The sequence below is a fragment of the Hydra viridissima genome, unplaced genomic scaffold (assembly GCF_058129835.1).
Source record: "Hydra viridissima isolate aposymbiotic clone 2 unplaced genomic scaffold, HvirCarnegie_v1 scaffold_7, whole genome shotgun sequence".
Taxonomy (NCBI): domain Eukaryota; kingdom Metazoa; phylum Cnidaria; class Hydrozoa; order Anthoathecata; family Hydridae; genus Hydra; species Hydra viridissima.
The window spans coordinates 18,472,481-18,484,719 of record NW_028324306.1 but is presented as its reverse complement, the minus strand read 5'-3'; the positions used below and the strand labels follow the sequence as shown (position 1 = coordinate 18,484,719).

Below are 12,239 nucleotides of genomic sequence, written 5' to 3'. Positions count from 1 at the left end.
ATAAGAATATAAAAAACTGATTTTATTTCTAAAACTAAAATTTTTGTATGATGTACTGTAGTTTAACGGCTAATACGTGTGATTAAGCCATGGCTTTAAAACTAGTGTTGCTACGACTTTGAAATTACTCGACTGTCGACTAAATCGATAAATATATTTTTTAAAGTTAACGAAAATCTACTTAATACATTTTAAAAGTTGATTTAGTCAAAATATTTGAATAAAATTTTTATCATAATCATATACTTTAACCCTTTCGAGACTTTGGGTACATATATGTGCCACTAAATTACATAGCTTATCTAGACGTCTTTGGTGAGTAAAATTCGCTTGAAATGCATATAACTTTATTTGTTGATGACGTTTTAGGAACGTGCAAAAAAATAGAAAATATTTATCTAAAATCAATAAAAAACTGAAAATAGGTGAGTATGTGTTTCAGTGCAGTAAAGACGGACTGCTATTTGTGAAATTGCAAGACACTGAAGATCTCTTTATGTTGAGTAATTTTCATAAACCTGGTGTTACAGACGTGACGAAAACTTTGAAAGACGGCTTAAGATGTAGCGTTTCTAGCGCAGAGATGATTGCATTTCATCGGGAAATAATGGGAGGGGTGGACTTAGCGGAAAAAATGGCAGGACTACATGAACTGGATCGTAAAACGAATTAATGGTTGAAGAAAGCGTTTCATCGCTTACTTATTGTGAGGAAGGAAAACGAGAAAACTGTAAAAATTATCCTTAAGTTTTCACCCGACTGAAGCATATAACATTTGAACGAAGAAAAGAATGAGTCAACCAAAATACCTGGTGGATACACATGTTCAATGAGTGAGTCGCATCATTAATGGTTAAAACTGTTAGAAATACAATGATATTAATTTAATTAGTTCTCGAAAGATCTGTAACCTTTCTGAGAAAAAGACTTATAAAAAGAAAACTTGTAAAAACCTGTCATAAATAAATGATTAAGCGAAAAAGATGAAAAGTTAACAATAACAACAAAAGACGTATATTTGGAGACTAATTCAACCTGTCATGATTCTTCAAATAAGCATACAAGAAAAAGTCCAAAAATTCTGTGCTGGAAGAAGATTAGTACCTTTAAAGTAAGATAGAAAGCTTGGGTATGATTGTACTAAATGTTTTTTAATCTCTAATTTAAGTGAAGAAGATTCAGATTATATAATCTGGAGCATTAAATAAATGATGAATGAGTAAGGCAGCGATAAACAACCAAAATGTATAAAAAGATGGGAGACAGAAGAGAACGATACGAGAAGGAGAAAGAGAGGACGAGAATAAGAAGGAGAAAGAGAGGACGAGAAGGAGTAGGAGAAAGAGAAAGAGAGGACGAGAAGGAGTAGGAGAAAGAGAAAGAGAGGACGAGAAGGAGGAGGAGAAAGAGAGGACGAGAAGGAGAAGGAAAAAGAGAGGACGAGAAGGAGAAGGAGGAGAAGAAGATTTTAAGAGAAGAGAGTTTAAAGAGATTTTGTGAAATTCTCCTTAGAATTTGATGAGAAAATAATTTTAAGAGATATTAAAAAGGATTTTCAGAGAAAAAGAGTTTTAAAGATTTAATGAGAAACTTATGAAAAGAATTTATGGAAAATTTAACGAGAAACTTATGAGAAGAATTAATTGAGAATTTAAAAGAGAACTTTATGAGAAGAGTTGGTAAGAAAATATTTGAGTAACTTTCAATATGCGTTATTATGAGTATTAATGTATTGTTATATGTATGAGTTAACATTAAGAAAATATATATATTGATGAGAAATAATTCAGATTATTCGTAAGTATTTTAATTTGTATATTAATTAAAGCAATATCATTATTATAAATTTGATTATTGCTTTATGCATTAAATATTGTTATTAAAAAAGTCTGATGCTCCTATCGCGCTTTTATCAAATCTGCGTTACATACTGGTAGTCCTACCTCACATTCTATCACTCTCTATATTTGCGCTACCATTACACTTACATAGAACCAAACACCTTTGTCACATTTAATCATAACATCTTTAAAACAATAGAGTAAAAATAAATAAAATCCACCGCCCTCACATTATGATGTCCCTCGTAAATGCTCGAATAAAACATAAGGAGGCCACAAGTAATAAAATTCTTCGGAAGCAATTATTTGTTCCCCTGGCAGAGGAAATGATGAGTAAAAAAAAACTGCAGCTGTGCAACGTTTATTGTCAAGAGGGAGAACATATTAAAAAGCTGCGACTGAAAAATGTAACTCAATATCTTCCTGAGGAAGGAACACCTAGATGTAGATGTAGATGTGCGGAAAACCAAACACAAAACGGACAAAAACAATTTGTCTAGAATATGATCTTCCATTATCTTCAAAATGTATTTCAGCCTATCATATTTAAAATATTTTGTAATATGTATGTTCGTTCATTTTTGTTTAAGTCAATTAGTTATGTTTTGCTCAAAATATACAATATTTATTGAAAAAAAATACTCTATTATATAACAATAAAGATTTCAACTTTTTTAAAGGTACTGATGGTACATATATGGCACTGATAATACATATATGAACCACTACAGAAGACTGCTATCGCAAAGTAAAGAAAAAAAATACAGATAGGCATTTTATATCATTTTTCACAGCAATTAAAGCAAAAAATTAATAGAAAATATAATTAAAAAGAAAACGGTGGTATAGATAGGTAAGGGCAGACGGGGCGCTTAAACTTTTTATAGGGTGGCAGATTTATAAAATATTTTCGCATCCTTAATTGAGTACCATAACACATTTCTTAACATTTTGGTTTAAAAAACATCAACTGGTTACTATAATGAGAAAAAGGAATTATTAAGGAAGTGGTGCTACATACAGTAAGCTAAGAGTTAAGCTTATGTGATAGAGCAAATTTTGTTCAATGTTCAGATATTTTAGTTGAATTAAAAACCGCTATGAATGAAATTTTTACGCATGGCTTAATAGTTAAAAATAATTTATCTTTACAAGATAAACTATTTATAAATACATCTCTTTACTAATTGTTTAGCATCGTAATTAAAGATTGATAAAAGTAAATCAAGTGAAAAAATTGAAATAAGGATATTAGGATGATTACCCGACCAAGTCGGTTAGTTGGAAATCCATAGTTGATTAAATCGACTTTTCGATTTTTCAAAACTGACTTATATTGACTTTTGACTTTTCGACTTTTGGTCAATTTAGTCGAAGTCGATAACAACACTATTTAACATCAAAAATAATTAAAAATTGTATGTTTATCAGGAACTTGGTTAGCTCTGATGGTATGCTCCGTAAAAGATATATAGATTCTGGAGAACGTAAAATGTAGATATGATAAAAAATCTAGGTGTTGGTAAAAACAGGTTGGGGTTAGGATTTTTGATTGTTAGAGTGAATCTACGAAAATCAATATGAAGTTTTAATAATGCGCAGCAAAAATTGTTTTTTTTCTCAGGGCCTGTTTATATGGAATGCGAGCTGGCTAGTTTGCCGAGCCAGCCCGTTTGCCGAGATATCGACTTCATCAATATTTTAACTTAATTCTATTTTGCGTTTATATGAACGAACGAGCTAGCCCGGATAGCAAGATCTCACTATTTTTAGCCGAGATCTCGGCAAACGGGCTAGTTAATTTCTTATATAAATTTGTACGCATGCGTACAAATTCTTACATTTTTTAAATTTGAAAGTTTCCGCATAAAATAATAAATTTGATAACAAAACTGGCAACTTCCGTGTACTTAAAATGCAATGTGTTTTTTTGTCGCTAGCCGCCATCTTTAAAGTTATTATTTTACCGATAAAGAGGCCAGCCCTGCTAGAAAATACCAGGCTGACCTCGATATCATTATTTATTTCGGCTATTATTTGATTGGTTTCCGGGCTAGCCCGTTTGCCGAGTTAGCCCGGAAAACTGGCTCGTTTTGCGGGCTAGCTCGGCAAACGGGCTAGCCCGGAACCCAATCAAATAATGGCCAGGAATGCAAAACAAGGCCAGCGCTTAAACCACATTATTTTATGTCTAGCGGCGGCAAAGAAACGTTATACGTTAAGGCCTACTGTTTTTGGAGGCGTATACCGTTGGAGGCCGTTTTCCAAGAATTTCTTCGCCCTCAGAAATAAGAGTATTTTGAAGACTACAGTCAATCGGGAGGCGGAATTCACCGCTGTCAAAAGATATTTTGTAGTCATGAAGATTTAAAGGCTGCTTCCAGTGGCTTCTGCGTTCCAACTGGATTCGGCCGCTAAAGATAAATTTTTCCCTGAAATAAAAATTTCTGTAAAAATCTTTTTTTTTTCTTTAAAAAAAAAATTATTTTTTAAAACAGAATTGAAAATGGTAAGCGCGCTTCAATCAAACCAAAAAACTTACTTTGGAGATTTTTGTGAAAAAGTAATATTCTTACAAAAAGTCAGTTACTTACGCGGCTCTGATTGGCTGCGGAAAAAATGTGTAGGCTAGATTAGGAAGCTAAATTCAACCAGCATTAATATTACTAACAGCAACAAGCTAACAAGACAGACCGTTGATTTGTACATTCAGACATTCAGACACAAACATTCATGCCCTATCGATTAGATACCAATGAGATCGCCAGGTTTTATGTCGACGAATTCAAATTGAAACATTTTTTTTCTAAAATCAAAAGTATTTCTATTATATATAAATGATATAAAAAAAAAAGATTAGGATTTTTTTTTTTAAAGTTTTAGAAATGATTTCTAATTTTCCTCTGGTTTTCGAACTTTTTATAATTTCTAACTTTTAATAGAAATCATGGAAACTAGAGTCTATATAACATATTGTAATGTCTAAGTGCATGTTATAATACTAAATTCATAAGGTGATTGCTTATATCATGGAAACTAGAGTGTATATACAACTTGGATTGAAAATCCAAGTAAGCGACATTTTTTCTAATTGTTCAAAGATTTGGAAATACACAAAAGGATGAAAACTTTTTTATATTTAAATAAGTAATATATCTTTACTGAAATCCAATTGAAAAAATACATACATTCAAATATGAAATGATTTCTTTTTTAAAAAAATTTAAAAACTCTTTTGTGGTGGTGATATGGTGCTTTTTACTTTTTTCTTCAAACTTCTGTTGATGTTCAACTTTTTTATTTAGTACTTTCATATTAGGAATTATACTTCTGAATAATTTTTTGAAAAGTTAAAAAAATGAAGATAGTTTGTAATATCAACAAAAAATTCAGACAAAGCTTTATTTTCTCATTCCTCTTTTATTCAAAGAAAGGAGTAGTGTATTGGTAATAGAGTTAACAATATCCTTATCAACAATTATGAAACTTCAAATATTTCTAGAATAAAAGTTCTTTAAATCATGCAAACTGTACACAAGATAAAATAAATTCTAAACAAAATTCAATTTAAAAATGACAGTTGCAGCCAATCAAATATTTCAGTAACAAACCTCTATAATCAGGGTGATAAAGAGTTTTTTTATGTATCTGTTATATTAAGCATTAATGATTAAATGCAAGGCTTCTGTAGATTGCACACCAAAAATGCCCAAATCTGTACCATTAGGAGCAACGAATTTAGGAACATGGTAGAACACCTTTTGTGATGGCCTAATTTGATAGCTGAAGGTATGAATTTTTAAAGTCTTTGATATGTTGAACATTTATAGTATTTAATATCATTTCGTTAGGGTTTTTTTAAACCCAAGTATATAGTTTGCCTCCATGCATGTTCTTTAAAAGCTTATGACAACTATTCCTAACAAACTCTCTACTATGATGAAATTGTAACTTCATTTTGAGACATAATGGCTACTTTTGTCACATTTTTAGCATTGATTTGTAAAGATGATTCACAATTACAAAATAAACTCATTTACTTATATGCCATCATTTTGATAAAAAAATGGGTCATGAACTGCATTTAAAAAAATCCTTTCCAAATTTTTTTTCCTTTTCATTTTCAATAAATGCATAGTATTATATTCTAAAAGATTTAAAGTTTTTTGGAGTTCCCTGATCTTGTAATATAAAATATAAATTCGTTAGGTTTTAAATCCCACCAGCAGCAAGGTTGTTTATTTGAGTGATACTGAATACCACAGATGATATTGGCTAACTTTATGTCGCATGCAACAAAGTAAGGTATTGCAGTTATCTCATTTAATCTCAAAATTTTTTGGCATTTTCATAAGTTTCTAAAACATTTTTAAAAACTGCAGCAAATAGTTGACGCTTACTACTTGCTCCGTCATTATTATGTTGTTTCAAGTACTAGCTCAGTTTTTATTAAAATGTTTCATTATGCATTAATATTTTGCTTGACAATTAAGATATTTTTGTACTTGAATTATCTGTGATTGGTCGGTAGGTTTATTGCATAGCCCAATACAAATATATAATTTAATTGTTTTAAAAATTCCACTACCATTTATATTACTTATTTTATAAACTAAAATTTTTGATTCCGTTTTACTCGAGACGGTAATGGTATTACGGAATTTACTTTTTTTTAAAAGTCGCTATTGTACCCCGCATACGGAGCAAGATGACGATTAGAGTTTTTTTCCCGGCTAATTTCAGTTTTTATTTGCTTTTTTTGAAACATTAATGACGCATAAAATTTTTTATAACTTCTTGATAATGCTAATCTTATTGGAATAATTATTTACTAAAATATAAATGCTTTTTAAAACGTACGTCATCTTACCCCATGTACTCCTTCTAACAATAATCATTATGATAGCTATAAACATTATAATACTAATTCTAGCTGTAATGAAAATAATAATAATAGTGATAAAAATATAACAGTAATTATAATAATACAAATGATAATTACAATAACTATGAGTACAGTTGTGAATCTCCGATCGATTTGGTATTACGGTAGGTTATAATGAGTGGTGACGGCCATAGTTTCGTTACTTTATCGTCCTCTTTTTTTAAGTGCCAGTGTTTTTGAATTACTCTGCTAATTTGTTTCCCAACTTCACTATGAGTTTATGTTAGTGTTGTTGTTTCATTTTTTCTAATTCTTTTAGATTTTTCAATAAGTTCACGTTTGGTGTTTTTACTTGTTTGTTAATTATCATCAAAGAATATCCTCTAATCACCAACGCACGAACTAATGTCTTTAATTCTTTAGTTAAGTCTTTCTTTTCTAAAGTTATTTTGTTTCATCTTAGCGTTTTACATCGTGTCTGTCGGTTTTCGGTTAATAGTTATAATTTCTTTTGTAGTTCTTATATATGGTAAGGTCCGTGAAAATAATGGATGAGGCTGACTGATTGAAAGTGAATTTTATATTGGGATGAATACTGTTCATGAGTTAAAAGACTTCGTTTAGCTCCTCTAGGGAACCATGGAACAACGTTAGAATTCTCTACTTAGAAAGGTCAAAACAGTATGCCAATTTATTTAAAAAAGAAACACGCTAGAGCTTCTTCGATTTTGGGGGTCATTGACATTGTTGTTGTTGGTTTTGTTGTCATCATCAAAGCATTTACAAAAGTAATTGTAGTGTTTTAAGATCAGAATCCTACTCCAGGATCTAATTCTGCAGCTGGGATCATTGCAAGCTATAATTATTGGGAAAAACAATTGCTAACTCAAATTAAAACGTGTTACCAATGTAAAGCTTCTAAATGCAAGTTTTTTCGTCAATGTTTTTTACCAAAAAAATACAAAATAGGTTGAGACATTTGTTAGCATGAAAAAATGCCACGAGTCTTCTGACCATGAAACAAATGAAATTTAATCGATAAATACATAACTTTTTTGTATAATTAATTTTAATTAATCAATTTTGCTTGATTTTCTTTATATCTTAATTGTTATTAAAACTGAATTAGTTTAATTTTCCCCTGGGGAATAACTAAACGATTTTTATTTTTATAAAAATAGATTTTGTTTTAGAAACATTGAAAAGTTTTATTTATTTTTTTTTTTTTTCATTTTTTACATATTTATATATTTTACATATTTTTTTATAATCAAAAAATATTGCATATTATTTACAAATTGTAGAAAATTCTCAAAATGCTAGCCACCAATATTATCTTTCAACACACCTTTTAGCGAAAACGAGATCACAAAAGTTGGCAAATTATTAATAAATTTAGTGGACAAGCATTTTTAAGTTAAGCATACTTTGAAAAAAATATTCAATTAAAACACTTTAAAAGTTAGCTACAGATGCATGCCGAAATTAAAATCTAAGATAACCACAAAACATTAACGAAGTTGCTGATCCAAAAAAGAAATCCTGCAACAGAGTCAAAAATGACTCTGAACAGCATAAACGAAAGCATAAAGGAAAAAACGAAAAACCATCAATGAAAAGAAGTATTATCAGAAAAGGTCAGCTTTACCAACCGACAACAAGAACATAGGCCTTTTGCTTAAATCAAAAAATAAAAGTTGCTATCTTTAGGGGTGCAAACGTATTAAATAAGAAACAAGAACTGATGAGCAAGTGTAGACATATCTTAGGGGTGCAAACGTATTAAACAAGAAACAAGAACTGATGAGCAAGTGTGAACAAAATTATGCTTGTGGCATTTGACAGCAAAGACATTTATAAGAACATTTATAAGAAGCTATTTATAAAAACAGTTCATTTTTTAAAGAATATTTCTTTTTCTTTAATGTTTTCTATTTCAACGGTTTAATTGAAATATGATTGAAAATGCCGGCGCGCCGACTTGAAACTTTAAGTAACAGCAAAGTTCTCATCCTCCGCTGTATTTTCAATGTAGTAGTTCTTGCCACTGGGTTATTGAGCACCATGGAGTAAAGAAGCTTTTTACAAATCATTCTATAAACGACCATTTAAGGAGAGAAATTTATCATCATTTCTACCATGTAATTTATCATAACATCCACCATATAAGGTCATAACAAATAGTTTCAATCTTAGTAATTCATTTTAGAAATTTTTATTGAAATAACTTAAATACACTGGTTTGAATTGTTAATGTTGGCTTTTGTCCACATGATTCAATTTTCTTTCTGTTTAAGCTTTCTGGAACACGAAAGGTGACCAACGACACGATTACAGAAACAATCGCAATTAAAATAAACGTAAAGTATTCGTTGAACGGAAACGACCTGTTCTGGTCTCCCAAAGACCAGGTGAAAGCGCTGCCAAAACCTACAGCCCCAATGGATCTAAATTGAAAGTGACGGTTTGAATGAAATGATTAAGAAATTATTTGTAGAGTTTTAAGCCGAGGTTTGTTAGGTGTGGTTTTGCAATCCAATGCAAATGTTTAATATGCAGCAACTTATGTTAGTTCACGAACTTTCAAAATTACCCTCATAAATATAAAAACTAGTTCTTCACCTTCCAACAGAAGACACAGACATCCCAATCCCATTAGCTATGCCCAGCAAGTCTGATTCAACAGAGTTATTAATAAATACATTTATAGCAACAAAGCCTGCCATCATAGCAATGCGCACAATAACTTGGTTAAGCCACAAAACAACCCAAAGAACAGTTCTAAAGAATAAAAACAGAAAAAATCTTAAATAAACTTTGTCAAATAAAAGCTTCTTGTCATACACCTACATTTTAAATGGCAAAAACTTTAAACATTCTTTAAAAAATATTATTTTTATTTAATCGGAGTTCTTTATATAATGATGCCTAAAAGAATCAATCGCAATTTGACATTTAAAGTGAACCTCTCTTAACTAACAGTGACTTAATTTACAAGAACATAAAGATTTTTATATTTTTAAATTTAATTTATTCTAAATAAAATATTTTTCATTTATTGTAAATGAAACAGCGAGTAGGAGAAACTGTGCAAGTTGGCTGTAGTTTTAGTTTTTGTTTTTGAATCTTGAAAATAATTGATGTTTTTGAAAACCTAAGACAACAATTTTTGGAAGTATTTGGTGAGTATGACTAGATGTTAAGGCTTTGTATCTCTAACTCATTTACAAGCGGATGATATCAAAAAAAGAATAAAATACAACAGAAAAAGCAAGAGGGTACACCATTTAAAGTATAATCATTAAGAGTATCATCATTAACGGTATCATCAATCAGAGTCAAGTTTAAGTACAAATCTTTTTTTTTATTATCCTATTAAAGATGGTCACAAGTTTTAGACAATAGAATATATCTAATTCAACAGATTTTTTCCAAACGTAACATTTGTGTTATATAAAAAATATCTTAGTAAAAAAAATACATTAACCACAATAGATATTATGTAAAAACTCGAACTGATCTGAAGTAATGAATTGATAACCTCTCAAATAAATTGATGCTCTCTGGCTGAAATCTCTGAAAATAAAGAAACTTTAGCCAACTAGTACCAGTTTTCCCTTATTGAGCAATAAAAGTGGAACAAATTAGGGTGATTCCGCATCAAATCACCCAAAATTTAGAAAATTTTGAAACATGGGTCCTCAAACTTTTTAAAAACTTCTTTGGCTGTTGCATCTTAAAAAGAAAAGTTAACACATAAAATTTCAGCTAAAAATGTTGAGCGGTTGATAAGATACTGCAATTTTAATATTGACCTGGTTTCCCAAAATGACCCGGTTTTCATAACATTCAGAAAAAACATTTTTCTTATAAAAATAAGAAATAAAAATGGCAAAAATATGAAAATAAGCGTATATAATGTTTTTTTGATGCTGAATTCAATAAAAGCACTTAAAATGCTCAAATACAAAAGGAACATGCTTAAAAGCTAACAAAACAATTAGTTTCTATAAACCAACTTTAGGGCCCAATATCTCAAAACACCCCCGTAAATTTTTTTTTTTTTTTTGGCTGTTAATATTTTCAACTGCTTATAATCTTACTAGGCACAAAAAATCTAACTGGAAAAATAACTGAAACATGTGGAACTTTAATTTCAAAGATGTATTACTTTTTCAAGAAATTATTTTTAAAAAGTTGCAAATAGAAATCTGTAAAATATTATATTTAGTTTATAGACTCCTTAAAAAAAATAAAAAAACAATTTTGTTATATTTAAAGAAGTCTTAACTTGATCTTAACAACTGAAAAAAACATCCTGTTTTGTTTTTATATAAAAACTGAATAAGTGTGATATTGATGTGCATTTGTTTTTAAAATTTTGACAAGGTTTGAATTATTTCTATATCTAAAAAGTTTTCCAAACTGTCTAAATTACATATATTCACTGATGGTTGCGCAGGGCAGAACAAAAATTGTAAAAGCTTTTACAATCTATGCCAACTAGAAAGTGAATTTGACCTTAAAGTTGAATGGAACTTTTTTGCCACGTCCCATGGAAAGCCACCATGCAATGAGATTGGCGGTCTGTAAAAGGGTTAACAGCACAAAAAAGTTTAAAACGACCATACAGAAACCAAATTCTCACATCAGAAGCTATGTATGAAGAAATCTATGTAAGAAGCTATGTATTGAGAAAATCAAGGTTGTTAACTTCATTTACATAAAGGGATTGGACTTACAATTGCAACATGAAGAGCAAAAAGAAAGGTACACTGATGTAACAGCTCTACCTGGTACTGGTAGCTTTCATCAATTTATACATCTTGGAGATAACAGGGTTGGGGCAAAGAGGTGTAGTACGGACATTATTTATTCAATAATCCACATTCTTAAAAAGAAACAAGATATATTTCAACTTGATACTGTTGCTTTAGGTTGTTATGTAGCTGTAGTCTGTGATGATAAGTGGTGGATCGGCATTATAACTAAAACCAACATAGAAGAAGTTGATGCTAAAGATAAATTTCTTCACCCAAATGGTCTATAAATCTGTTTTAACTGGCCTGAAAGAGACGACTACTGTTTTATTCCCAACACCAACATATTGAAAAAACTGTTCCACAAGCTTGCTCTAGTTCCGGTAGAAACTATGTGTTTGAAAATGCTGAAATAGAGGAAGTACAAGTAAAATGGGAACAATATTGTAAACTATTACAAACACAGTCAAAACAACTTACATCTTCGATACCTTTAAAAATCTTGTATATTTAAGTGACTGTTTAAATTACGATTAACTTATTTTTATTTTATTTACAAATATTTTTTGGGAATTTCTTGAAAAAGTAATAGATCTTTGAAATTGAAGTTCCTTATGTTTCAGTTGTTTTTCCAGTTATATTTTTTGTGCCTAGTAAGATTATGAGCAGTTGAAAATATTAACAGCCAAAAAAAAAAAAATTTACGGGGGTGTTTTGAGATATTGGGCCCTAAAGTTGGTTTATAGTAACTAG

The 12,239-nt window shown here is 30.0% G+C and overlaps 1 protein-coding gene and 1 pseudogene across 29 annotated transcripts in view; one reads left to right on the top strand and one right to left on the bottom strand.

Annotated features, from left to right (window-relative positions):
* Nucleotides 1-4,435: 4,435 nt before the first annotated feature.
* The window catches only part of LOC149886480 (uncharacterized), a 32,581-nt gene continuing 24,777 nt past the window's right edge, over nt 4,436-12,239 (bottom strand). For 23 of the 29 annotated variants that reach the window (XR_016454032.1, XR_016454034.1, XM_090092692.1 and 20 more), the window contains 2 exons: nt 9,349-9,507; nt 8,911-9,173 (listed from right to left, as the gene is read on the bottom strand). Coding sequence is in view for 24 of the 29 variants with exons in the window: in XM_090092692.1 (XP_089948818.1) it covers nt 8,942-9,173; nt 9,349-9,507 (391 nt within the window). In the remaining 5 variants the exon portion in view is untranslated. Of the gene's footprint in view, nt 4,648-8,910; nt 9,174-9,348; nt 9,508-9,547; nt 10,303-12,239 lie in introns of those variants that run through there. The other 6 variants (XR_016454035.1, XM_090092715.1, XM_090092714.1 and 3 more) reach the window with 4 other exon arrangements.
* LOC149886482 (uncharacterized) lies at nt 10,656-12,000 on the top strand (annotated as a pseudogene).